Source organism: Geotrypetes seraphini, chromosome 8 (genome assembly GCF_902459505.1).
Source record: "Geotrypetes seraphini chromosome 8, aGeoSer1.1, whole genome shotgun sequence".
In the NCBI taxonomy this organism is placed as follows: domain Eukaryota; kingdom Metazoa; phylum Chordata; class Amphibia; order Gymnophiona; family Dermophiidae; genus Geotrypetes; species Geotrypetes seraphini.
In genome coordinates, this window is record NC_047091.1 from 122,759,668 (window position 1) to 122,784,542 (window position 24,875).

The 24,875-nt window shown below is 45.2% G+C and overlaps 1 protein-coding gene across 1 annotated transcript in view; it reads right to left on the bottom strand.

The window, feature by feature from the left end:
- Nucleotides 1–1,279, bottom strand: part of FSTL3 (follistatin like 3) — a 34,131-nt gene extending 32,852 nt beyond the window's left edge. The window contains exon 1 of the mRNA XM_033956919.1: nucleotides 910–1,279. Within this exon, the coding sequence (XP_033812810.1) occupies nucleotides 910–997 (88 nt within the window). The 5' untranslated portion in view covers nucleotides 998–1,279. The remainder of the gene's footprint in view (nucleotides 1–909) is intronic.
- Nucleotides 1,280–24,875: the final 23,596 nt, after the last annotated feature.

Sequence of the window (24,875 nt, forward strand, 5' to 3'; positions counted from 1 at the left end):
GCTTGGGAACAAATAATATATTAAGAAACGCGTTAGATCAAAAATAATAAGATTCATTAAAAAAAAACCAACCACCCAACCCAACAAAGAAACGTCTGAAAATCTAAAGATATTTTGAAAATAAAAGACCTGGTGGTTTTAGAAAAGGCTTTCAGTACAAACACGGAACGGGTAACAGTTATTGATGAATGAATCTGCTCCTTGAAGTGTCTCTTTTAAGTTAGACAGATAAAACCAAAGATTCATTCAACTCAAAGCGACTAACAGAATCGTCTGGGTGCAAAAGATTCAGCTCCAGGTTGCTTCCCACTTAAGCAACTTCTGCATGGAGGTTTTCATCTTAGCGGAGCGATGGGAAAGGGGATAGGATTTGATGTACCGCCTTTCTGTGGTTACAACCAAAGCCTTACATATTATATACAGGTACTTCTTTTGTACCTGGGGCAATAGAGGGTTCATGTAATTTTATATTTTGCATGTAAGTGTAGAACTCGCCCTGAGTGAGAGCGGGAGATAAACAAACAATGTCTTTGGCCAGAGGAACAAGGAGGTTCAATCGTGCCCCTGCACGAACCACTAGGCTCACCCCTAAATCCCGACCAAACGTTCATTCAGCAGATTTAGAGATCTCTTGTTTTCTCTCTCCCTCCTGGACATTTTATTATCATAAGCTCTAGAAAAGAAACGCTAGGCATTCCTCTGGGACAACTGGCACCTGAGTGACGGGGCATTTGTTTTAAGGAGGAAGGGGCATTGATGTGGCAGAACTTCCATCTGTTTCCCGATCTCCAGTGCCAAGAAGATTCTGCACCCCTGCACCCATCTAGTCGCCCATTGTCCCCTCTTGTCTCTCCCGAACGTGGCCCCCTTCCCGCCCCCCCCCCCCTCCCTACATTCTCGATCACTTACTGGGCTGTTGCATCGGGTGCCCTCCGGCCAGGTGCTGGCAGCAGATGGCACCGACGACGAGTAGCAGCTTCCTCCAGAGGGGCGGCATGGTCGGTGCAAAAAGCGAGGCGACGGGAGCCAAAGCTGGCGCCAAAGTTTCCGGCCACTCGCAAACAATTTTCCTGGCAGTTAGGAGATCGGAAGGGAGCCTGGACCGGATCTGAGCGGACCAGTAAAAGTCTCAGGTTCACACTCTATATAAATGGGATTTTTTTTTCCCTTTTTTTTTTGCGGGTTTGAATCATGTTTATAGGGTGGGCGGTGCCTGTAGAGCTTCTGGGTAGGGCACTATGTGTGTGTGTGTGTGTCTGTCTGGGAAAGGGGGGGTGTCTGCCTGTCTAGGTGTGTTGTATGTGCTTGTTGTCTGTGTGCCTAGGCAAGGGGTGTGTCTCTCTATGTGGGGTGGGGGGGGGGGGTTGTCCAGAGGGCACTATGTGTGTGTCTGTCTGGGAAGGCGGAAGTCTGCCTGTCTGTCTAGGTGTGTTGTATGTGCCTGTTGTCTGTGTGCCTAGGCAAAGGGTGTGTCTCTCTATGCGGTGTGTGTCCGGAGGGCACTATGTGTGTGTCTGTCTGGGAAGGGGGGGAAGTCTGCCTGTCTGTCTAGGTGTGTTGTATGTGCCTGTTGTCTGTGTGCCTAGGCAAGGGGTGTGTGTCTCTATGTGGGGTGGGGGGGTTGTCCAGAGGGCACTATGTGTGTGTCTGTCTGGGAAGGGGGGAAGTCTGCCTGTCTGTCTAGGTGTGTTGTATGTGCCTGTTGTCTGTGTGCCTAGGCAAAGGGTGTGTCTCTCTATGCGGTGTGTGTCCAGAGGGCACTATGTGTGTGTCTGTCTGGGAAGGGGGGGAAGTTTGCCTGTCTGTCTAGGTGTGTTGTATGTGCCTGTTGTCTGTGTGCCTAGGCAAGGGGTGTGTGTCTCTATGTGGGGTGGGGGGGTTGTCCAGAGGGCACTATGTGTGTGTCTGTCTGGGAAGGGGGGGAAGTCTGCCTGTCTGTCTAGGTGTGTTGTATGTGCCTGTTATCTGTGTGCCTAGGCAAGGGGTGTGTCTGTCTGTGGGGGAGGTGTCCGGAGGGCACTAAGTGTGTGTCTGTCTGGGAAGGGGGGAGTCTGCCTGTTTGTCTAGGTCCGTTGTATGTGCCTGTTGCATGTGTGCCTAGGCAAGGGGTGTGTCTCTCTATGGGGTGTGTGTCCGGAGGGCACTATGTGTTTGTCTGTCTAGGGAGGGGGGAGTCTTCCTGTCTGTCTATGTGTGTTGTATGTGCCTGTTGTCTGTGTGCCTAGGTAAGGGGTGTGTCTATGGGTGGGGGGGTGTCCGGAGGGCACTATGTGTGTGTCTGTCTGGGGAAGGAGGGGGGGAGTCGGCCTGTCTGTCTAGGTGTGTTGTATGTGCCTGTTGTCTGTGTGCCTAGGCAAAGGGTGTGTCTCTCTATGCGGTGTGTGTCCAGAGGGCACTATGTGTGTGTCTGTCTGTGGAGTAGGGGGGAGTCTGCCTGTCTGTCTAGGTGTGTTGTATGTGCCTGTTGTCTGTGTGCCTAGGCAAGGGGTGTGTGTCTCTATGTGGGGTGGGGGGTTGTCCAGAGGGCACTATGTGTGTGTCTGTCTGGGAAGGGGGGAAAGTCTGCCTGTCTGTCTAGGTGTGTTGTATGTGCCTGTTGTCTGTGTGCCTAGGCAAGGGGTGTGTCTCTCTATGTGGGGTGGGGGGGGGTTGTCCAGAGGGCACTATGTGTGTGTCTGTCTGGGAAGGGGGGGAAGTCTGCCTGTCTGTCTAGGTGTGTTGTATGTGCCTGTTGTCTGTGTGCCTAGGCAAGGGGTGTGTCTCTCTATGTGGGGTGGGGGGGTTGTCCAGAGGGCACTATGTGTGTGTCTGTCTGGGAAGGGGGGGAAGTCTGCCTGTCTGTCTAGGTGTGTTGTATGTGCCTGTTATCTGTGTGCCTAGGCAAGGGGTGTGTCTGTCTGTGGGGGAGGTGTCCGGAGGGCACTAAGTGTGTGTCTGTCTGGGAAGGGGGGAGTCTGCCTGTCTGTCTAGGTGTGTTGTATGTGCCTAGGTAAGGAGTGTGTCTCTCTATGGGGTGGTCCGGAAGGCACTATGTGTGTGGCTGTTTGGGGAGGGGGAGTCTGTCTGTCTGTCTAGATGTGTTGTATGTGCCTGATGTCTGTGTGCCTAGGCAAGGGGTGTGTGTCTCTATGTGGGGTGGGGGGTTGTCCAGAGGGCACTGTGTGTGTCTGTCTGTGGAGTAGGGGGGAGTCTGCCTGTCTGTCTAGGTGTGTTGTATGTGCCTGTTGTCTGTGTGCCTAGGCAAGGGGTGTGTCTCTCTATGTGGGGTGGGGGGGGTTGTCCAGAGGGCACTATGTGTGTGTCTGTCTGGGAAGGGGGGGAAGTCTGCCTGTCTGTCTAGGTGTGTTGTATGTGCCTGTTGTCTGTGTGCCTAGGCAAGGGGTGTGTCTCTCTATGTGGGGTGGGGGGTTGTCCAGAGGGCACTATGTGTGTGTCTGTCTGGGAAGGGGGGGAAGTCTGCCTGTCTGTCTAGGTGTGTTGTATGTGCCTGTTATCTGTGTGCCTAGGCAAGGGGTGTGTCTGTCTGTGGGGGAGGTGTCCGGAGGGCACTAAGTGTGTGTCTGTCTGGGAAGGGGGGAGTCTGCCTGTCTGTCTAGGTGTGTTGTATGTGCCTAGGTAAGGAGTGTGTCTCTCTATGGGGTGGTCCGGAAGGCACTATGTGTGTGGCTGTTTGGGGAGGGGGGAGTCTGTCTGTCTGTCTAGATGTGTTGTATGTGCCTGATGTCTGTGTGCCTAGGCAAGGGGTGTGTCTCTCTATGTGGGGTGGGGGAGTTGTCCAGAGGGCACTATGTGTGTGTCTGTCTGGGAAGGGGGGGAAGTCTGCCTGTCTGTCTAGGTATGTTGTATGTGCCTGTTGTCTGTGTGCCTAGGCAAGGGATGTGTCTCTCTATGGAGGGGGGTGTCCGGAGGGCACTATGTGTTTGTCTGTCTAGGGAGGGGGGAGTCTTCCTGTCTGTCTATGTGTGTTGTATGTGCCTGTTGTCTGTGTGCCTAGGTAAGGGGTGTGTCTATGGGGGGGGGGGTGTCCGGAGGGCACTATGTGTGTGTCTGTCTGGGGAAGGAGGGGGGGAGTCGGCCTGTCTGTCTAGGTGTGTTGTATGTGCCTTTTGTCTGTGTGCCTAGGCAAGGGGTGTGTGTCTCTATGGGGGGTGTGTCCGGAGGGCACTATGTGTGTGTCTGTCTGGGAAGGGGGGGAAGTTTGCCTGTCTGTCTAGGTGTGTTGTATGTGCCTGTTGTCTGTGTGCCTAGGCAAGGGGTGTGTCTCTCTATGGGAGGGGTGTCCGGCGGGCACTATGTGTGTATCTGTCTAGGGAGGGGGGGAGTCTGCCTGTCTGTCTAGGTGTGTTGTATGTGCCTGTTGTCTGTGTGCCTAGGCAAGGGGTGTGTCTGTCTGTGGGGGAGGTGTCCGGAGGGCACTAAGTGTGTGTCTGTCTGGGAAGGGGGGAGTCTGCCTGTTTGGCTAGGTCCGTTGTATGTGCCTGTTGCATGTGTGCCTAGGCAAGGGGTGTGTCTCTCTATGGGGGGGGTGTCCGGAGGGCACTATGTGTGTGTCTGTCTGTGGAGTAGGGGGGAGTCTGCCTGTCTGTCTAGGTGTGTTGTATGTGCCTAGGTAAGGAGTGTGTCTCTCTATAGTGGGGTCCAGAAGGCACTATGTGTGTGGCTGTTTGGGGAGGGGGGAGTCTGTCTGTCTGTCTAGATGTGTTGTATGTGCCTGATGTCTGTGTGCCTAGGCAAGGGGTGTGTCTCTCTAGGGGAGGTGGGTGGCCGGAGAGCACTATGTGTGTGGCTGTCTGGGGAGGGGGGGGGGTAGTCTGCCTGTCTGTCTAGGTGTGTTGTATGTGCTTAGGCAAGGGTTGTGTCTCTCTAGGGTGGGAGGTGTCCAGAAGAGTGTCTGGGGTGAGGTCTGTCTGCCTCTCTGATGTTTTTGCCTGTCTAGGAGTGTTTCTGCTTGTCTAAGTGTGACTTTACATGTCTGTACGTGTCGTCTGTTTAGGCATTTGACTCTCTGTACTTGTGTCGGAGGGAGCGTGTCCATGCCAGGGTGTGTGTTTGGGGAGTGTCGGCTGTCTGTCCTAGAGTGTTTTGTCTGATCGGGTAGATATTTGTCTGTCCGTAGCGTGAGTTCACAGATTAGTGTCAGTTGTTGATCAACAATAAGAAACAGAGAAAGAAAATTTGTTTTCACTTTTTTTTTTGGCTGTCTGCCACTCTTATTCGTTCTGTTTTCCGCAAAGCCCCTGCTCTCTCACTACCCCTTCCAGCCCAGCGCTCAGTCATGCGAAGAAGTCTTGCACTTCTGTCTATTGGTGTCAGATCCGTTTCAAAATGACTCGCAATTTCCGAGGATGGCAGATTGCTCAAGTTCTGTGCAATGATGAGGGGGCGAGCAGAGTGAATTCTTAAATGCACTGTTTATTTCAAACAAACAATAATAATTATTAAAAAAAAAACAACAACCATCAAAACCAACCCCTCGTGTTCCTCCCATTTAAGAGATGAGGGTTACTATTATCCCTGCAGCGTCTCACTCGGAGACAATCAAATGCTCTTCTGGGGGGTCTTTCCTTTGAACTACGTCGAGCTCTTCGGGGAAATGAGATGCTGGTGGTCCTAATCATTTGCTTTTTTCCCCCCAAGCAGCTAATAGTGGTTTTCATTATATTATTTTTAATGTTGCAATATAATGCAACACAGTTTTGTGGCTTTGAGGTTCTTTTTTTTCTCTCCCCCTTCTTTTAATTTAAACATCCAAAAATAAATAAAAAGCATGCAATCGGTGTTTTAACCGAATGGATCCAAGAAATATTTTCTTTCTAATTTCTGGTTTTGGCAACATTGGCTGTATGCAAACAACAGCAGCCCACATCCTCCAGTCTCCGTGTGGTGGATCTGTCCTCCCCCTCCCTCCATCACCATCATTCTCTGATTTACCCACAGAGGGCACACAATCCAGTGTAGGGCTCCTCTAGATTTGCAGAATTTCTTCTGCCCCTCATGCAGTGCCTAAAGATGGGGGACAGCCATTTTTCCTAGAAATAAAATCATCATAGCCAACATAGGCACTCTTTAGTATTCCAGTACTCTTTCCTGGGAAGGGGTAAAACACGGACCTGACGGACCTCGCGGATCTAAAACTGCACGTCCTTAAAAATCTGAGGTCCGTGTCTGTGCCACTTGTAGTTTCTGTCTCTGACAGACCTCGATGGCATTTTAGCGCTCAGCATCGGAAGGGAAAAGTACTAGGATTCGTCAGCGCTAAAATGTCATCGAGGTCTGGAGCGGCTCTACAACGAATCCTTTAAACCGGTTTCCTAAAATCTGAGGTCCGCGCCACTTTTAGTCTCTGGCTCTGAGAGACCTCGATGACATTTTAGCGCTGATAGATCCTAATACTTTTCCCTCTCTATCCTGAGACGGATCCGTCTGCGCTAAATTGTCATCGAGGTCTGTCAGAGCCAGAAACTAACTTCAGATTTTTAAGGACGTGCGGTTTTAGATCCGCGAGGTCCGACAGGTCCGTGTTTTACCCCTTCCCCTCTTTTCTTATGTTTGTATAGCCATGCAGAATTGTAAGGCTGAGGCATTTAAATGGGTCTGGAGTGCGCTGAAAAACACTGAGGGGTGTTGGTTTTCTGACTAAATTCTCTCACCCAAGTAGAGAGTGGACAGAAATTCAGGTTGGGTAGCATCCTCTCCTTTTATGTGGATGATATTAGTGTACCTTTGCAACTTTGACATTTTCAAATAAAGTCCATTTAGGCACATCGGCATTCCACAGAGTTTCTTTTGGTTTCTTCTGGATTTTCTTCTCTGTGGAGATTTTGAGGTCATTTTTTTGGTTTTAGCATCCTCTTCTGTTACAAGCTTTCAGATTTGCACCCTTTAGTCTGAGTTAGCATTCTAGTTCTGGAAAGATTTCTTTTAAGGTTCCTGGGTATTTGGACTTTCAATGATTTCATGGTGCTCGATTTACAGTAGTTTAGCTCTGTCCATGAACAATACGCTTCTCCCTCCGTATTCGCAGTGGATGCGGGCGGACCATAGGTTTGTATATGGAAAAAACGCGAATAACTTTTAAATGTTATTCACGGTTTTTAGAAAAAGCCTTCTTTTATTATTGAAACCGCGAATTCTGGGATTGGATTAGGCAAGCAGCAAGCAGCGATTTCTGGGCTTGGATTAGGCAAGCATGCTGGGAAGAAGCCTTTCTCTCTGGATGCTGGGAAGCAGTGTTTTTCACAGTGAAAGCAGCAAAATTGTAGGAGAAAGCATGGAAGCAGCGATTTTCAGAGTGAATGGTATGCGATAAACTTTTTTATCAGTAAGTAAAAGGAAAAAGAACTTTAGTGATGATGTAGTTGGGGGTGTGTGGAGTCAGCATACGAAAAATCGCAAATAAGCAAATCCGCAGATACGGAAGGAGAAGTGTACTGCCGTCTGCATTGTAAGATCTTCCTCGCCTTCCCAGAAGGGGTATAACGTGGACCTCAGATCCGTGAGGTCCATGTTTTACTCCTTCCCTTGCTCTTGCATAGTCTCGCTGCTGTGTCTCTTTTGCCCAGTCATTTTTGAGTACAGCCTTGTGCTCACCCTGGGATGCGCTTGAAAACAGGGGGCCTTTGATCCCCTGCTTTTCGATCAAGTGTCTTCACTTCATATCCCCGATGGTGCAGTCGCCCTAATTCATGGAAGGTAAACAGCTTTCTTGAGGAACAAGAGCAGAGTTTGGAATTCACTGAAGAAAGAAGAAACATGTCTCACTTTTTGCAGGCAGAGAAACCTGTGGACCAAATGCTAGTAGACCTGGTCCTGCCTTGACAGCGCTGTTCTAAAGTAACGGGGGGGGGGGGGGGGGGCAGGCTCTGGCTAGTGGAGGTATAGAAGCAGACTCGGGTAACGCTGATGTTCATATCGCAATACAGTAACTCTCTCGAGTCACGCATGCCAAAGTTACTCTTGCTATGAAGACATTACGCTGAGAACTTTGCTCTATAGTGTAAAAGCCTCCCTTTTTTTTTTTTTTTGTATATAATATTTCTTTATTGAGCAAAATCAGCAACATACAGACCAAGAAAAGATAAAAATACAGCCACATCTCCCAATGAAGTGCTGAAACAAGGCAACCAGGGAACCCAAAAGCAATAATACAGGAAAGCGCCAAGGCAAAGATGCTAGAGAGTGCCCAATACAGGATTTTACCAGAATTCCCGACCACCCCCCCCACAACCCAAACCCCCAACCCCCAAATCCCCCAAAGGCACCCCCCCAAACCCAAACTCGTGTGGTTAGATGGGAAAACAAGAAGAAAAAGACAAAAAGAAAGGTGGAACAAGATAATGAGAGAAGAGAGAAGAAAGACTAAAGCAGACAGCAGAGTAAGGTAAGTAGCACCCAACCCCTGCCAAGGACACCACAGCCCAAAATATTAGCAGTTCAGCAACATACTCCGCTCCCGGTGTGGGAGAGACAACCAATACCCCTCCCACACATCCTGAAATTTGGTCCACCGGCCCTCGTCATGTCTCCCCATCACCCTACGCTCCAGAAGCGCTAAGTCATAAAGGGATAAATGCCACTGAGAAAAAGAGGGAGCATGGGGAGCCCGCCAGGAAACTAAAATGGCCTTCTTGGCTAAAAGGAGAGCCTTGAACACCAGCATCCGCTGCCCAACAGAGCAATGAGAAAGAGCCGCTCCATCATAAAAAAAGGATTATAGAAGGGGTGCATGCAGGCAACGAAGGAGAGATAGAGGACAAAAAGGTCCACAATTGCAGCCAGAAAGCCCAGCCTCCCTTTTTTTAACAATCCTAAATGAGCCCTAACTCATTCTTATGAACCTTTCCTTTGCTCCTAAGGGGAGGAATCAGCTGTAGCCTGTAACTCGTTCTTTCCGCAACTCTGGACACTATAGAAAAATGCACAGAATTCCCTAAAGCTACATTGTAATTCGGTGCTAGGTGCCCCTTATAAAGAGGGAGGATCCACAGGATTTTTATTAGAACATCGAGGCCTGAATGGTCTCATAACATATCATATATTAAGAAATCTTTGTTTATAAGAAGATCTAGCAGTTCAAGCACCACTGAAGAGTGTGTTATTGGAGGACGCTATAAAGTATGGAAAAGACCGCGCAGAGTCATTTTGTGCATCGGAAGTTAAAATACTTCAGTGCTAGAACTGGTTTAGCATTGATTGTTAAAGGCACAGTAAGTTTAGAACATCAGAACCTCAGTCCATATATAAAGTTCATGTTAGTCTATGAAAAAGAGAACAGGATGGCCATGATGAGTTAGAGCAGGGGTGTCAAAGTCGATCCTTGAGGGCCGCAATCCAGTCGGGTTTTCAGGATTTCCCCAATGAATATGCATGAGATCTATTAGCATACAATGAAAGCAGTGTATGCAAATAAACCTCATGCATATTCACTGGGGAAATCCTGAAAACCCGACTGGATTGTGGTCCTCGAGGAGGGACTTTGACACCCCTGGGCTAGAGGCATGGGTGACAGCTCTTTGGGTGCTGAGGGGGCTTGAGCACCATCAATCACACAAAAAAGGCAACTCTCTTCCACTCTAGGAAGAGACTGGTGAGTTATCCGTATATTCAAAAGTGGAGAAAAAAGACCTCAGGGGATATACAAATAGCAAAAAGCTGTATCAAAGTAAACCAACTGTCATCACAGGTCAAAAAAAATTCCACAAAATAATATAACCCTCCAGTTCTCTACTGAGTAGGGAAATGCATAAATTTGGCTGTGAGAAAGTCAAGAAATAGTAGGAAGCAATACCACAGAGAAAGATTCTCAAAGTCCAATGGCCAGCGTCAATGTTCATTGCAAAAACTGCAGCAAACAAACGAGTCCATAAAATTCACTTATCTGTGATGCCTTCCATCGCTAATATTCCAGATTTGTAAAATCCCAATGGGAGTACCAATATTGAGGAAATGTCATTATGTTGTCCAAGGAATGGTAACTTATAATGGGTCCAGCATCTCCATTCATTCTACAAAGTTGGCGCCAATGGAATAGCATAATGGTTACTCGGCGGCTACGCTTGTACAACAACGCTCTCGCGCACACAGTGCTTTGATTGCCTCACACAACAGCAAATTTTGTGGTTACATCAGATTGGACACCAGGAGAAGGTCTTCTGTGACTGAAACATGGACCGTGTCAGGTCCACACCACTATATATTTTTACTGTGTATTATTGGTTTGGTTGATTCAACTGCACCCTCTGTGTGAAGACTTTTGAATAAAATTTTGCATCAGGATCATCGATTCCACAGCCTTCGTGTTGGTAGCATAATGGCTGACAACCACGGAAGCCAGGGTTCAAATCCCATGTGGCTTCTTCTGACCTTGGGCAAAACACTTAACCCTCTCTTGCCTCAGGCAGAAACTAAGATGGTAAACCCTCCGGGGACATGAAACTATCCAATGTAAGGACTTTAAACCATAGGCAGGATTATTCTGGAATTGATCGGTGTGCCAAACCAATATAAATTACCCCTCCTGGGACACAATGAAAGAGCCTGCTCAATATTTGGGGTGCTAAGCACTCACTGGCCCCCACAGAGCTGATTTCTGTGTCTTGAACAACTAAGAAGTGCCTGAGCACTTCCTCCATTCTTAAACTCCAGGGTCATGTTATAATCTACCTTGGAGAGAATAGCACCTGAGCACACCTCACTTAACTGGCTGATGCTCCCTATGGCACCTGAGCAACCCCCCACTTAGATGTCCAATGCCCTCTATCTAATTGTACTCTCCCACTTAACTACCTAATGGTACCACTTCATTAAGCTATGCCCTCCATCTAATGGCATCGAGTGTCCCCCCTCCCCCTGTTTAACTTTCATCTTTTTTGGCTGCTGTATCTCTTGACAATATTCCTCCCTCCCTCCCCATCCTGTGCGTCTGTAAAGATCAGTGGATGTGGTGGTGATGGGTGGGTTCTTCACTGCTGTTTCCCTCTTCACTTTCTCTGCTGCTTCCCCTCTAAGGTGAATGATCTCATCCCCTAAAGTAATAACATTTTTGAATCCCTTTCCTGTATCCTCCTTTCTCCCCTTACCTGTACCTGCTTCAGCCAACCAGCCTTAGTTATTTAAAAATCAGTCTTACATTGTTCCTCACCCAAGGGTCAGTTGGCCATTGCAATCCCAACCTCCTTTTTATTCCCCCTGGGTAGTGGCTGAGGGCAGCAGCCACGCTATGCACTCTTCACCACCTAGGACCTAGGTGGTGGCCTGTGTGACTAAAACACCCAATCAAAATGCTGCATCACTATGGGCAATATCAGTCCCTTCTCTATATTTTTGGCTTCATGGAAGAAGAATTCCTTAGATCATCAAGAGCTTTGTAGCATATGATAAATATCATCATTACATTAAAGATTTCTATTCCACCATTACCTTGCAGTTCAAGGCGGATTACAAAAAGTTATAAACAGTGGGTTACAATGGAAGATCATATTATATTAAGATTATATGACTTATAAGATTATTATAGCATGGCTGTCACCACAGAAAGCAAACTAGGGTATAATTTGAGTCTTGTTATTCTTTTCATCCTCATCTTATCCACCCTGTACCACTGGATTATTGTCACACATCTTCCCAACAGTTTAGCAGTAAAAGGGCAATTAGAAAATCCTGGACTTAGATATAAGGCGCCTGGAATTTCAGTTAACCACGTACCACTTATCTTTTATAATATGGTTCTTTGTTAAAATTCCGTTTAATTCACATCATGGATCAAAATGGTGGACTTGAGAGATTATACAAATATTTGACTTCTATATAATCCATTATGTTTCTGTTTGTTCTTTTTGTTGTAATCACTTTCTGTACAAGATGTATCTTGATTTGTTAATTTGAAAATTATAAATAAATAATAAAAAAAGAAAAAGAAAATCCTGGAGCTGCTTAAGCAGGATTTAAAATCTGCCCGTGTGCTTTGCACATCTCCATTTCACACTCCTGGCTACTGTTCACAATCTTGATGTCTCTGACACTCTTTGTGACCTGGGGAAAGTCTGTTTAGTTCCGTTTCAACCAGCTCTGGTATTGGAAATGTTTTATCTCCCTCACCACAGTTCTCAGTTGAGTAGAGAAGTGCAGGCAGTCCCCGAGTTACAGACACCAGACTTAAATACAACTCATACTTAAGAACTCAGTTGTGGCTTCATTTGATTTCACTGAGCACTATTTCCAGTAGCAGACTGCTAAACTTTGCCTGCAACAGATTCAGGAATGATGCATGGCCACATTAAGAATAGTGTGTGCCTTGTGCATGCTATACCTCAAAGCAGAGGTACCCACACTTTTTGGGCTTGTGAGTTACTTTTAAAATGACCAAGTCAAAATGATCTACCAACAATAAAATTAAAACAACAACAACCACAAAGCGCACTGTAAGCAGAGAAAATGTTAAGTATCATTTATATTTTGGGTTTTTCAAAGAGGTCAAGGCAGATGACTCTATGCAAGGTCAGCTCAATAACAACCATACAAAAATAGACAAATATACCTCCCTCCCTTTTTACTAAACCGCGATAGCAGTTTTTAGCACAGGGAGCTGTGCTGAATGCCCTGCGCTGCTCTCGACGCTCATAGGCTCCCTGCGCTAAAAACCGCTATTGCAGTTTAGTAAAAGGGGGCCATAGTGCAAAATATAGACAGCAGATATAAATTCTCAAAACGGACACATTTTGATCACTAAATTGAAAATAAAATAATTTTTCCTACCTTTGTCTAGTGATTTCATGATTCTCTGGTTGCACTTTCTTCTTCTGACTGTGCATCCAATATTTCTTCCCTTCTTTCAGCTTCCTGTATGCTTCCTCTCGTCCAGGCCTCATTCCATCCCCCAACTTTTTCTTCCTCTCTCCCTGCCCCCTCCCCTTTCTTTCTTTCTTTCTTTCTCCCTGCCCCCTTTCTGTCTCCCTTCCCGCCCCCTTTCTTTCTTTCTCCCTGCCCTCCCCCAAGCCACTGCCGCCGCCATCGGGGAACAGACCCCCAAGCCACCGCCGTCCCAAGCTCTCCCTGCAGATTAGAAGCGTCGGGCCAACTAGCATTCCTCTCCCCAACGTCAATTCTGACGTTGGAGAGGAAGTTCCGGGCCAGCCAGGCAGTGATTGTCTGGCCCAGAACTTCCTCTCCGATGGCAGAATTGACGTCGGGGAGAGGAAGGCTGATCAGCCCGGTAGATCACGAAGGCAACGTGAGTCAATCATGGAGCCCGGGATGGGCTCTGCGATCGACTCGCATTGCCTTCGCAATCTACTGGTCGATCGCGATTGGCGTATTGGGCACCCCTGCCTTAAAGTAAACACTGGTAGGGACAGTTGGCCCTTTTGGCACCTGGGGGCAAGCAGCATAAATCTTAAAATTCACATGTTCTGAGTTACATACAAATCTGACTTAATAACAGCTTTAAAAAATCTAACTCGTTCTTAATCTGGAGCCTGCCTGTAGTGGAATAGAGCTGCAGGCTGAGAAATAGGAGGCCAGTGTTCAATGTTCACCACTGCTCCTTGTGATCTTGGGCAAGTCACTTAACCCACTGTTAACTTGTATGGTAAGTTCCTGAGGCAGGGGCATTGGAACTCCTTTTTGTTTGGGGGACCAAATAAACTATTCTCTGACCATGCCCTCAAGCTCTCTAGTCTGCTGTATTGGGCACGGGGCTGGCTCAGCCTATGGACTAAGTGATGCTCTGGCCCAAGGGTGCCAAAATCCCAGTCCAGTCTCCCTTCAGACTTCTAGAGAGATAAATGCCGAACTAGGATTTTGGCACCCTTTATCGTGAGTGCCTTCTTCCAGTGCTTAACCTAGTCCAGAAGGAGGAGTGGTACCTGAGAGAGAGGAGGAGAGAGATACTAGATTGATGGTGGTGCACCAATGCAAAAGCTGGCTCAGTGTGCTACAGTCCCTTGGGCCAGCCCTGTTTGGGCACAATACTGGTAGGGCCGTGGCCCCAGTGGCCCAAACCCATTCTGCTGCAACTGAAAAGGTGTGAGCTAAATCTAAAAATGTTGAAACTCATCATGAATAGCCTTCCAGACCATTCACACCAAAGGTGGCTGTGTGAGCATTTCAGAGGTGCTGTAGTTGTAAAGTTAGGGTTACCATTTGGCTCGAGAAAAATGAAGATGGAATGAGACATCCAGGTTTTAATTCCAATGGAATTAAGGAGGACAGATTGAGACAGTCTGGTGTTTTTGGGAGTACTAGAATCAGTGATGAGTGCTCTTCAGGTGGCCCAGAATTCAGTAGTACGCTCTCTATTTAAATTGGACAGACGTGAGCATGTGACGGAATATTTTCTAAGGTTGTATTGGTTGAAAGTAAGGTATAAGATACGTTACAAGCTTTTGGTAAATGTTTTCATGTGCTTACAGAAGTTGACCTCCCGAACACCTGGTCCAGAGCATTTTGCCGGCTCGACTACTTCGCTCAATTGAGCATTGCAATCTGTTTGTGCCATCCATGCTGGATTTAAGGCTTTCCTTTTCCAGGAACAGTGTCTTTCACTGTATCGGCCCCAGGGAGTGGAACAACCTTCCAGGATATATTCGCCAACAGCAAAATTTACAGAACTTTAGGAAAATGCTGAAAAGACACCTGTTCTGTAAGATGAAATATATGGTATGAGTTTGGCCGAGGGGGTAGGAGTGATGACTGTTGAGTGCTGAGTACTGGTCACGGAGATTTTTTATGGTCTGGTCTGTTTCATTTGGCATAAAGATGTTTTTCATTGAGGCATCTTGTATGCCTTATGCAATTTTACATGTTGATATATGATAGGGTTGGCCAGTTCTTGGCCTTAAATGACGTTGTTGTGAATGTGACATGTATGTCATATGCAATCTGATTTTATATGTATGTATGTAGTTTTCTTGAAATGTTTTGTACGATAAATGTTATGTTTAATTTTGTATGTTAATATGTAACTTGTCCTGGATAAGCAATGGAAGTAAACCCAGATGTCTCAATCTGTCCTCATATGGTAGCCCAATGTAAAGCACACTCAAATCCTATTTGAGTGAAAGGGATTATATAATAACTATTATGCTATTGGAGGTTTGCTCTTCTGCAGAATTCTGTGTTTCTGAATAGCCTTAGGTTAGGAAAAAGGACTGTCTGAGAGGGGACATGTTTTTCACTGAAACTAAGGGAACACTAACAGATGTTTACTGCCTATGGCTTTACACTTGGCTTGAAATGTTCTGTACAGCACTGAAGCTTTTCTGCTTCTTGGATGCAGGAAAGATTTATGGCTCTCCTAATGATTTCCTTATGGAATGATCAGATTACCAGCTCTGTTATGGAAGGATGTAAATGCCCTTTGTGACAGGGAGAGCTGGTGTGGGAGGCAGGATTTCAGACATGTTTTCAGTCTCCCTGGCTCGCTACAGAAGTGATTTGGCTGCTTTTAATTGAAACCAGTTATGGGGGGTTGGGGATAGAGCTGGGTGGCATGAGGAAATACACATCCTCTGCTCCATTATGCCTTGGGGAAAGGCAGGTCCTAGAATTCTCTTTCAAGCTAGGCAGGACAAAACTAGGTAAACCTACAATTTTGTGGTCTGGCCTTATGGGCATTTAGCAGGGGAAATAATGGGAGGGCAGCTTTACTCACCTGACCCTAAACTGAGTAGCAACCCTCCAGTGGGGGGTGCTGTTTCTCTATAACATTTTCAATAGTGAGGGACAGGCAAACTATGCAGGACTCCAGGGAACCTGCCTGTCCTTAACAATTATCCCTCTGAGCAGCCCAGACCATAATTGAATTGCCATCCCTCCCCCCCCCCCCCCAAGCTCAGGGCTTGACTGCTGCTAATCACATGACCAGGTACTTAAACGTTCTTTTGCTGTCTCAGATACTTTATGATTGGGGCAACTTTATTTTTACCTACACTTTAATCCTGCTGTTTTCCTCTGGTATAACTGCACCTTTCATGTGAGACTCTCCTGGTAAATTTACCTCCCACCATCATACTATGATACTTGCTCCCCCCCAGCACTGCTGCATGTCTAGCCCTAGGAAATTTCTCCCATATCTAGAACTTATCTTATGACTATCAAGGAGGTCTTACTGAGAAGGTCTTGTCTGCATATTCCTACCAGTGTATCCCTCCCCTTTGCTCCACGTCTATGGTTCCTGTTCACGTCCTCCTCTTGATAGTGACTTTTCCCATGCGAACGCTCAGATCCAGTGATCAACATTTACTAACAATCCCCTCTCTCAAAATCATTAATACAAGACGGCAATATATTTTTTCAGTCACTGTACCTCAAACATGGATCTCTCTTCCCACTTATTTAAGAGAGGAATGTCATCTTGACAGGTTCAAGAGCAATCTTAAATGCTTTCTTTTTAAGAATGCCTTCGAGTTCTGACTCTTTAGGCTAGGATAAGCTCCTTTCCAATCTTAATTCTAGTTCATAACCCTTTTATTTTTTTCTTTCTATGTCCTTTTCCTTTCCAAAATCCCCACCTTTTGTTGTTCCCATATTCGTTTATTTCCTATTTCCTATTGTATTTCTCACCTCCCTTCCCTATTCCCTGAAAGTCTCGTATGTTAAGTCCATGTCTCAAATATTGTACCAAAATTATTAATAGCCTAACACTATTTCAGAGGGGTCAACTCAAAATGTTCTAATACAAAAGACCTGCTCCTGTATCTCTAATTTTGCACACTGAACTATATTTATAAAGTTCACTATTTTGAGAATCAAAGAATCAATAGCAATTATTTGCCCCCGGGAGGTGTATCAGTTTGTGGGAACCTCTTACCAATAGTTAGAAAATTCACTATGGTATATCCCCAATATCAGTGCCACCTGTAGTGCACTATGGGGTTTTACTCACAAACATAATTTTTTGCGTACCCGAGATTAAAATTTTTATTTAATTACCAAAAATGCAGTGTGCAAATATAAAATAGAGATATCAAAAATATCACAAAAATCATTTAAACCCACATTCGATTTCTAAATAAGAGAAGGCTTCCTCCTTGCAAATCATAACTCATTTTAACAGGAAACTTATCTCATGAAGTCCACTGATGCTCAATATTTTTCTCGGAGGGGGTGCTTCAGCTGAATACCCAACAAAGTACCCCATTTAGTTTCCTTCCTCAGGGGCAAACGCAAGGGACAGGACAAGAACTTGCTGGGATGGGACAGGAAAATGAATTCTTGTGGGGACGGGGAAAAATTTGTCTCCATGTCATTCTCTAACTACCAGATCTATTTGGTTTTTCTTTGCTTGAGTTAGGAGAAATTTGTTGTGAATTATGAGTTTAGCACCCCGAATCATTTTCAAAAGTTGGCTTCTATGTGTGAAATACTGGTCAAACACTTTAAAGAGTCCCTTCTCTAGATACCTTACAGGCTAGTTAAAGACAAACATACAGGAAAGATGAGACTATGGGAATTTCATATGTGGTTTATTTAAAATTTGCTATACCGCCTGAGCTATATGCAATAGATCTTGGTGGTTTACAATGATCAAATAAATTAAAAAAATTGATAAGAACTACAATGATGACAGGATAGGGCGCAATCACTCCTAGTAATAGTTAAGGGAATGGGACTTTTGTGTATTGCCTTTTTGTGGTTACACATTCAAAGCGGTTTACACATATACAGGTACTTATTTTGTACCTGGGGCATTGGAGGATTAAAGGGCAAATTCTGTAAGAAGTGCTCAAAAGTTAGGTGCTGAATTAGGCACCATTCAGCGCGATTCAAGTAAAATTGGGTGCTGTTTAGTGAATCGCGCTGAGTGGCACCTATTTTGGAGCCGCCTAATAAATAGGCCAGCTCTAGGTACAACTAAAAGTTAGGCACCCGTGCGACCGCTTAAGCACGCTTAAGAGCAGTGATTCTGTAACAAGGTGCCAAACACGAAGCAACGCCCACGCCTAACATGCATAGCGCCTTTTTTTTTTGGGAAGGCCGCCTAAATTTTTAGAGGCACCTTGTTACAGAATCGCTCTTTCTTGATAGGTGCCTAAGTTTCAATTAGTGCTGATTAAAAAGCTGAATTGTGCTTGTTATTCAATTTAGATAGGCGCCTATCTAGTTGGCGCCTCCAAAATATATTAGGCGCTGGTTACAGAATTTGGGCCTGAGTGACTGGCCCAGGGTCACATGGAGCAGAGCTGGGATTTGATGCCACAACCTTAGGATGTTGAGACAGTAGCTCTGTGACTAGGCCATTCCTAGTAATAATAATAATAATAATAACTTTATTCTTATATACCGCCATACCCAGCGAGTTCTAGGCGGTTTACATCACTTAGCAAATGACCTGCATTGACAAGCAGATTTACAATGAATTACAACAATTGACAACAGTCTGCAATGAAGGGTAGATTTACAACGATTTATCAGAAATTGCAGCTTTGATCGAACTAGACAAAGGATGTAGAGAGTAGGAAAAAGGGAAGGTCTAGTGAAGGAGGAAGGGGGCAGGTGTTTTGTGGGGTGAGGGGATAATTAAGGGTCGTGTTTGCTGAATAGGTAAGTTTTGAGTAGTTTTCTGAAGGCAAGGTAAGTGGGGGCCTCGAGTATCATTTGGGCTAGCCATGGGTTCAGCTTGGCTGCTTGGAAGGCGAAAGTTTTATCGAGGAATCTTTTGAGATGACAGTGTTTTAGCGAAGGGAAGGCGAACAGTTGAATTCTACGTGATTTCTTGTTGTTGCAATAAAGGTTAAAGTGGGAGTTGATGTAGCTTGGAGAAGCACCGTTTACCGATTTGTAGCAGAAGCATGCGAATTTAAAAAGAACTCTAGATTCGAATGGCAGCCAGTGTAGTTGGTGGTAGAAAGGGGTGACGTGTTCCCATTTCTTTAGGCCAAAGATGAGGCGCACTGCGGAGGGGAGGGGAGGGGGGAAGAAAAGAAGGGGGCAGTGGTGATTAAAATCAGACAGCTTATGTCTTATTAGGATTTAAATTGTATGTTTTGTTGAAAAGCCAAGTTTTTATAAACAGATTTGAAAGTTTCGAACGAGATAGTTCACCCCATATGTGGAGAGGAAGGGAATTCCAAAGGTAGGGGAAGGGGTGGCAAAATAAAAAGCACAATGTCTAGTGGAGTCTAAGTGGACTTATTTATGATTTGGCAAGACTAAGCGGTAATAGTTTATGGAACACAGAAGACGAACAGGAGTATAAGGAACAGTATGAATTGCTAGATAATCTGGGAGACGGACCCTGTGTGCTTTGAATGTAAGAGAGAATACCTTAAATTAGTTCAAACCAGAGAGGCTGTGATCAGGAGAATCAAGGGATAAGATGAAAAAGCAGCTTCTTAAAGATGGGCTTTTATATTAGATTTGAATGAAGCCAGAAAAAAGGGAGCATGATGACACACCACCAGTTAAGGATGCTCATCACTGATTTCACTGCACAACAAAGTTTTTGCTTCCTGAACACTGCTGGGTGTTTCTTATAGAATTTTGGGTGCTGATCATGAATATTACATCAAAAATTACCCATCACGTACCATTTCAGAGAAATCTTCAATTTTGTCGTGATTTTTTCTTATATTTGGATGCAAACAATTTTTTCTCCCATAAGTGTCTTATCAACAACGGTTTGTGCCGCCTGGGTATGTCCATGCATAAAATCTAGCCAGGTTGGAAGCTGTTTTATGGAAGATGACATCCTGGGCATGTCTGGGCAGGTCTGAACGAGCTTGCGCTGTCTCACCATGCTATAATGGTGGCTTCCATACACCGATCCTGCTCATTTGGTTAATATAGATAGTCCGTGTGTGTATATAGTATCAGTATAGTAAAGTATAGTAGTATAGTAGCTGTAGCAATATAACAGTAAGTAAGCTTGATGCTATAGACATTTTGGTGTCGGGCAATATGTCTCGTCGGTGTCGTAACAGCCGCGACACATTCTGCTATATCTGTGGGGAATATACACTTACGCCTCAGAGACGTTCGATGACTGCCCTTGTAAAGAAAGCCTATCATCTGTATTTTGGCTGCAAAATAGGTGATCAAGACAAGCAATGGGCGCCTCACATTTGCTGTGCGACATGTGCTGTTAGTCTGAGAGCCTGGCTCAGAGGTACTCGAAAGACGATGCCATTTGCTGTTCCGATGATATGGCGAGAACAGAAAGACCATGTGACGGACTGTTATTTCTGTTTGACTAATGTGTCTGGTTTCTCTGCCAAAAACAAGAAGTCAATTGAATATCCTAATCTGCCTTCAGCAATGAGACCCATGCCACATGATGACAGTCTTCCAGTTCCGAAACCACCAGAGGATTGGACCTTAGACGAACCAGATGAAGAAACTGCAGTGCAGGGTTCTAACAGTGACATTGACCCGGATTTTGAACCATCCTCATCAGGCGATCCACATCTGATAACACAGTCCGAATTGAACGATTTGGTCAGAGATTTGGGTCTGTCAAAAGCAAAAGCTGAGCTGCTAGGTTCGAGACTGCAGGAATGGTGTTTGCTATCACCAGGTACGAAAATTTCTGTGTTTCGAGACCGGCATCATGATATAACCAAATTTTTTGCACAAGTCGACAGTCTCTGTTTCTGTTGTGACATTGAAGGATTGTTCTCGGTCTTTGGTTGTGATCACAACCCGGAAGAGTGGCGTCTTTTCATTGATTCGTCAATGTTAAGCCTGAAAGCTGTTCTGTTGCACAATGGCAACGTTTATCCTTCAGTACCTGTTGGCTATGCAGCACATATGAAAGAAACATATGAGAATATGGAAATGTTACTAAAGTATGTCCAGTATACCAGGTATAACTGGAATATCTGTGGAGACCTCAAAGTCGTTGCTCTGTTACTAGGACTGCAGCTTGGCTATACAAAGTACTGCTGTTTCATCTGCGAATGGGACAGCCGAGACAGAGAGTCGCACTATTCTAGAAAGAACTGGCCACTCCGTAAAAAGTTAGTTCCAGGACAGAAAAATGTAGCACATGAATCGCTTGTTGACCCGACAAAGATATTTTTGCCTCCTCTTCACATTAAACTGGGACTCATGAAGAATTTTGTGAAAGCAATGAACAAGGAAGGGGAAGGTTTTCGTTATTTAAGACAGATGTTCCCAAGAATAACTGATGCCAAGATCAAAGAGGGTATTTTTGTTGGCCCCCAGATCAGACATGTTATGAGTGACAAGCGATTTGAAGATCTGTTAGTTGGGCCGGAAAAAATTGGCTGGAAAGCCTTGAAAGACGTTGTTGACAATTTTCTGGGCAATTACAGAGCCCCAAACTACATTCAGCTGGTAGACAAACTTCTCAAAGCATACAAGAGAATGAAGTGCAATATGTCACTCAAGATTCATTTCCTCCATTCACACTTGGACTTCTTCCCCGCAAATCTCGGTGCTGTGAGTGACGAGCACGGTGAAAGGTTTCATCAAGACATAGCTACGATGGAGAAACGATACCAGGGCAATTGGAATCCGTCAATGCTTGCCGACTATTGTTGGATGCTACAACGTGATGCACCAGACACTGAATATAAAAGAAACTCGGGAGCAAAACACTTTTAATTCTGTTTCATTTAGTCGCTTGTGCGAAACGTAAACTTGACTATATATTTTATTGTCAGTAAACATAAAAATGTCTATTTCTCATAGTTCTTACGTGATGCAGTAAAACCAAAACCATATTTGAGCATACCAAGTTGGTACCTGTCATAATCACCAAAAACTTTTCAGGAATCAAGACTTAACCAAAAAATTGTTGTGCAGTGTTTCCAGCTGAGATTTGTTCAGGTTATTAGTTAAAAGTCATTTTTCCACTTTCAGTGGCTGCAAACTGTGATGTCCGCTGATCTCAGTAAAACCCTGTCCTCACTATTCTTCCCATCAGAAGGCTTCAGTTCTCCAACCTCCTCCATTTATTGAATCCCTCTCTTGATTTTGGCTCCTTCTACCCTTAGGGAATTGGAAGCTGGGAAAGGCCTCAGGAGCCCAAAAATAAGAAAAGTAAACCAATATCGCCCCCTTCTGGTTCACTGTAAAACCTGGCTATACTGAATCACTAATGGCAGGAGTTAACTTTTTTTGGTCATTGTACCCCTGTAGCGGATCAATGAAACCTGTATACCCCCTTTCTAAACCACATGTCCACTAGTGACAGCTATATATGTCACTGATAGCTACTAACTGCTAATATGTCACTAAAATTACAAAAGTACACAGCAGCTGAGTAGCCAGACCTTCAATTTTGGGGAGGCCAGAACCCAAAGTGGAGGGGGAGGGCAAAAAATATTGCTTCATCCCCTGCTCTCCACCTCCCTATTCTCTGTGCTCCCTCCTACACCCACAAAAACCTGAGCTGGTGGGGGCGATGGAGGACAGTATGGAATATGTGGGTATAGCCTAAAAATATAACAAAAGTATAACAAAAAAAACAAAACAGGCTAAACACATTAGAAGTTATATCAATAGAGACTGCACAAGTTTCAAATGGTGGAGAAAAAAGACCTCAGCTATTTTGCTTCCAATATGTCCCAACTTCATGAGACTGAATATATTTTATACATATAGGAGCTTCTCCAGTCATTGGTAAAAAAAAAAAAAAAAACACCCAAACAACTCCACTTTAACCCTCTCTTCTACGAAACTGTGCTAGCAGTTTCTAGCACGGGGGGGCCGCGCTGAATGGCCCACGCTGCTCCCGACGCTCATAGGAGCAGCGCAGGCCATTCATCACGGCTCTCCGCGCTCTCGCTGCACTAGAAACCGCTAATGTGGTTTCGTAGAAGAGAGGGCAAGTATACCACTCTTGAAGTCTTCAAACAAAATTGCAAAAATGTGTTTTTAAGCATAGTTTGCATAGAGATAAGAACATAAGAATTGCCGCTGCTGGGTCAGACCAGTGGTCCATCATGCCCAGCTGTCCACTCCCATGGCGGCCCTTAGATCAAAGACCAGTACCCTAACTGAGACTAGCCTTATCTGCGTATGTTCTGGTTCAGCAGGAACTTGTCTAACTTTGTCTTGAATTCCTGGAGGATGTTTTCCCCTATAACAGCCTCAGGATGAGTGTTCCAGTTTTCCACCACTCTCTGGGTGAAGAAGAACTTCCTTACGTTTGTACAGAATCTATCCCCTTTTAACTTTAGAGAGTACCCTCTTGTTTTCTCTACCTTGGAGAGGGTGAACAACCTGTCTTTATCTACTAAGTCTATTCCCTTCATTATCATGAACGTTTTGATCATGTTCCCTCTCAGTCTCCTCTTTTCAAGGGAGAACAGGCCCAGTTTCTCTAATCTCTCACTGTGCACTGTACACAATCCCTTATCATGCACAGCTCACAATTGCAATCACAATTGAGAAAAAGCAAAATCCAGCTGTATTCTTTATCTCACATTCATATAAAAAAAGCCCAGCAGTGGCCCCGTTTCGCCTCCAGCTTTATCAAGGGCTGCAACATTAATTCTTCCTCAACAGAGTATACTTAAAGTGGAGGGTTTGTTGGGGTTGTTGGTTTTTTGTTTTTTTTACCAATGATGAGAAGCTCCTATATATATGAAATATATTCAGTCTCATGAAGTTGGGACTTATTGGAAGCAAGATATCTGAGGTCTTTTTCTCCACTATTTGAAACTTGTGCAGTCTCTATTGATATAAGCCCCCTTTTATCAAGCTGAGTTAGTGTTTTTTATCGCAGGCCACGGCAGTAAAAGCTCCGATGCTCATAGGAATTCTATGAGTGTCAGAGCTTTTACTGCGACAAAAAACCCTAACGCAGCTTGATAAAAGGGGGCCATAATTGCTAATGTGCTTAGCCTGTTTCTGGTTGTGCTCTATATATTTTTCAGGCTTTGCTAGAAGATTAAGGTGGTTTGTTCCTCTTTATAACTTTAGAGGGGCTTAATCGAAAGGCACGTCTAAGTCCGTTTTCGTCTAAGTCGCAAGTCGTCCAAAGTACAAAACAGCCTAGGACACATTTTCCAAAAATACATCCAAAATTTTTTTTGTTTCGAAAATTGTCTAACTATACGTCCTGCCGATCTGATCGTCCAAGTCACTAAATCATCCATCTGTATACCACATTTTTGGCCAACTTTTTGTCCAAGTCAAAAACGCCTAGAACAAGCCCTGTTGGACGTGGGAGGGGTCTGCAAGTGATGGACTGACCACCCAGACATGGCACCTAAATAGTGGGGTACCTTACAGGGCACTGCTGTGAACTTCACAAAAAAGGTGCCTTGTCTTCTCCTCACTACAGCTCCCTCATAGGTCATGGTGAGCCTCCCAAACAACCTCAAGAATCCCCTAGACCCACTTATCTACCACCCCAATAGCCCTTATGGCTTCAAGAGCCACTTCTATGCCAGTACAAAAGGGTTTTGGTGGTGTATAGGGGAGTGCACATGTTTAAGTATCAATGCAGTGATTACAGGGGCTTATGGGCATGGGTCCTCCTCTCCATGTGTCCCTAACTCACCCCCAAGACGGCTTAAGCCACATCTATGCTGGACGACTAGGCTTTCCTATGCCAGGTGGCCAGGTGATGATGGTCTGGAGGCTGAATTTTAAAGGTGTGATTAATATTTTTATGGGGCGGGGGGTTGGTGATCACTGGGGTAGTGTGTGGGGGTCTGTTATATGTGTTTGCAGTGCTTATCTGGTTAGTTTAGGTGGTTTTTTGTGACTTAGACCAACATCCAATTTCCGTCGATCGTGGGCTGTGTAAATTTCAGTTATACATGCTGTATGACTAAGTATAAGCCAGCCCACGTCCCGCCCAACTCCCGCCCTCGACACTCCTCCCGAAACACCCCATTTAGCTTTGGTCGTTCAGTAGCCGTCATTTAGAAATGCATCCAAAACCCGGTTTTATTATCGGC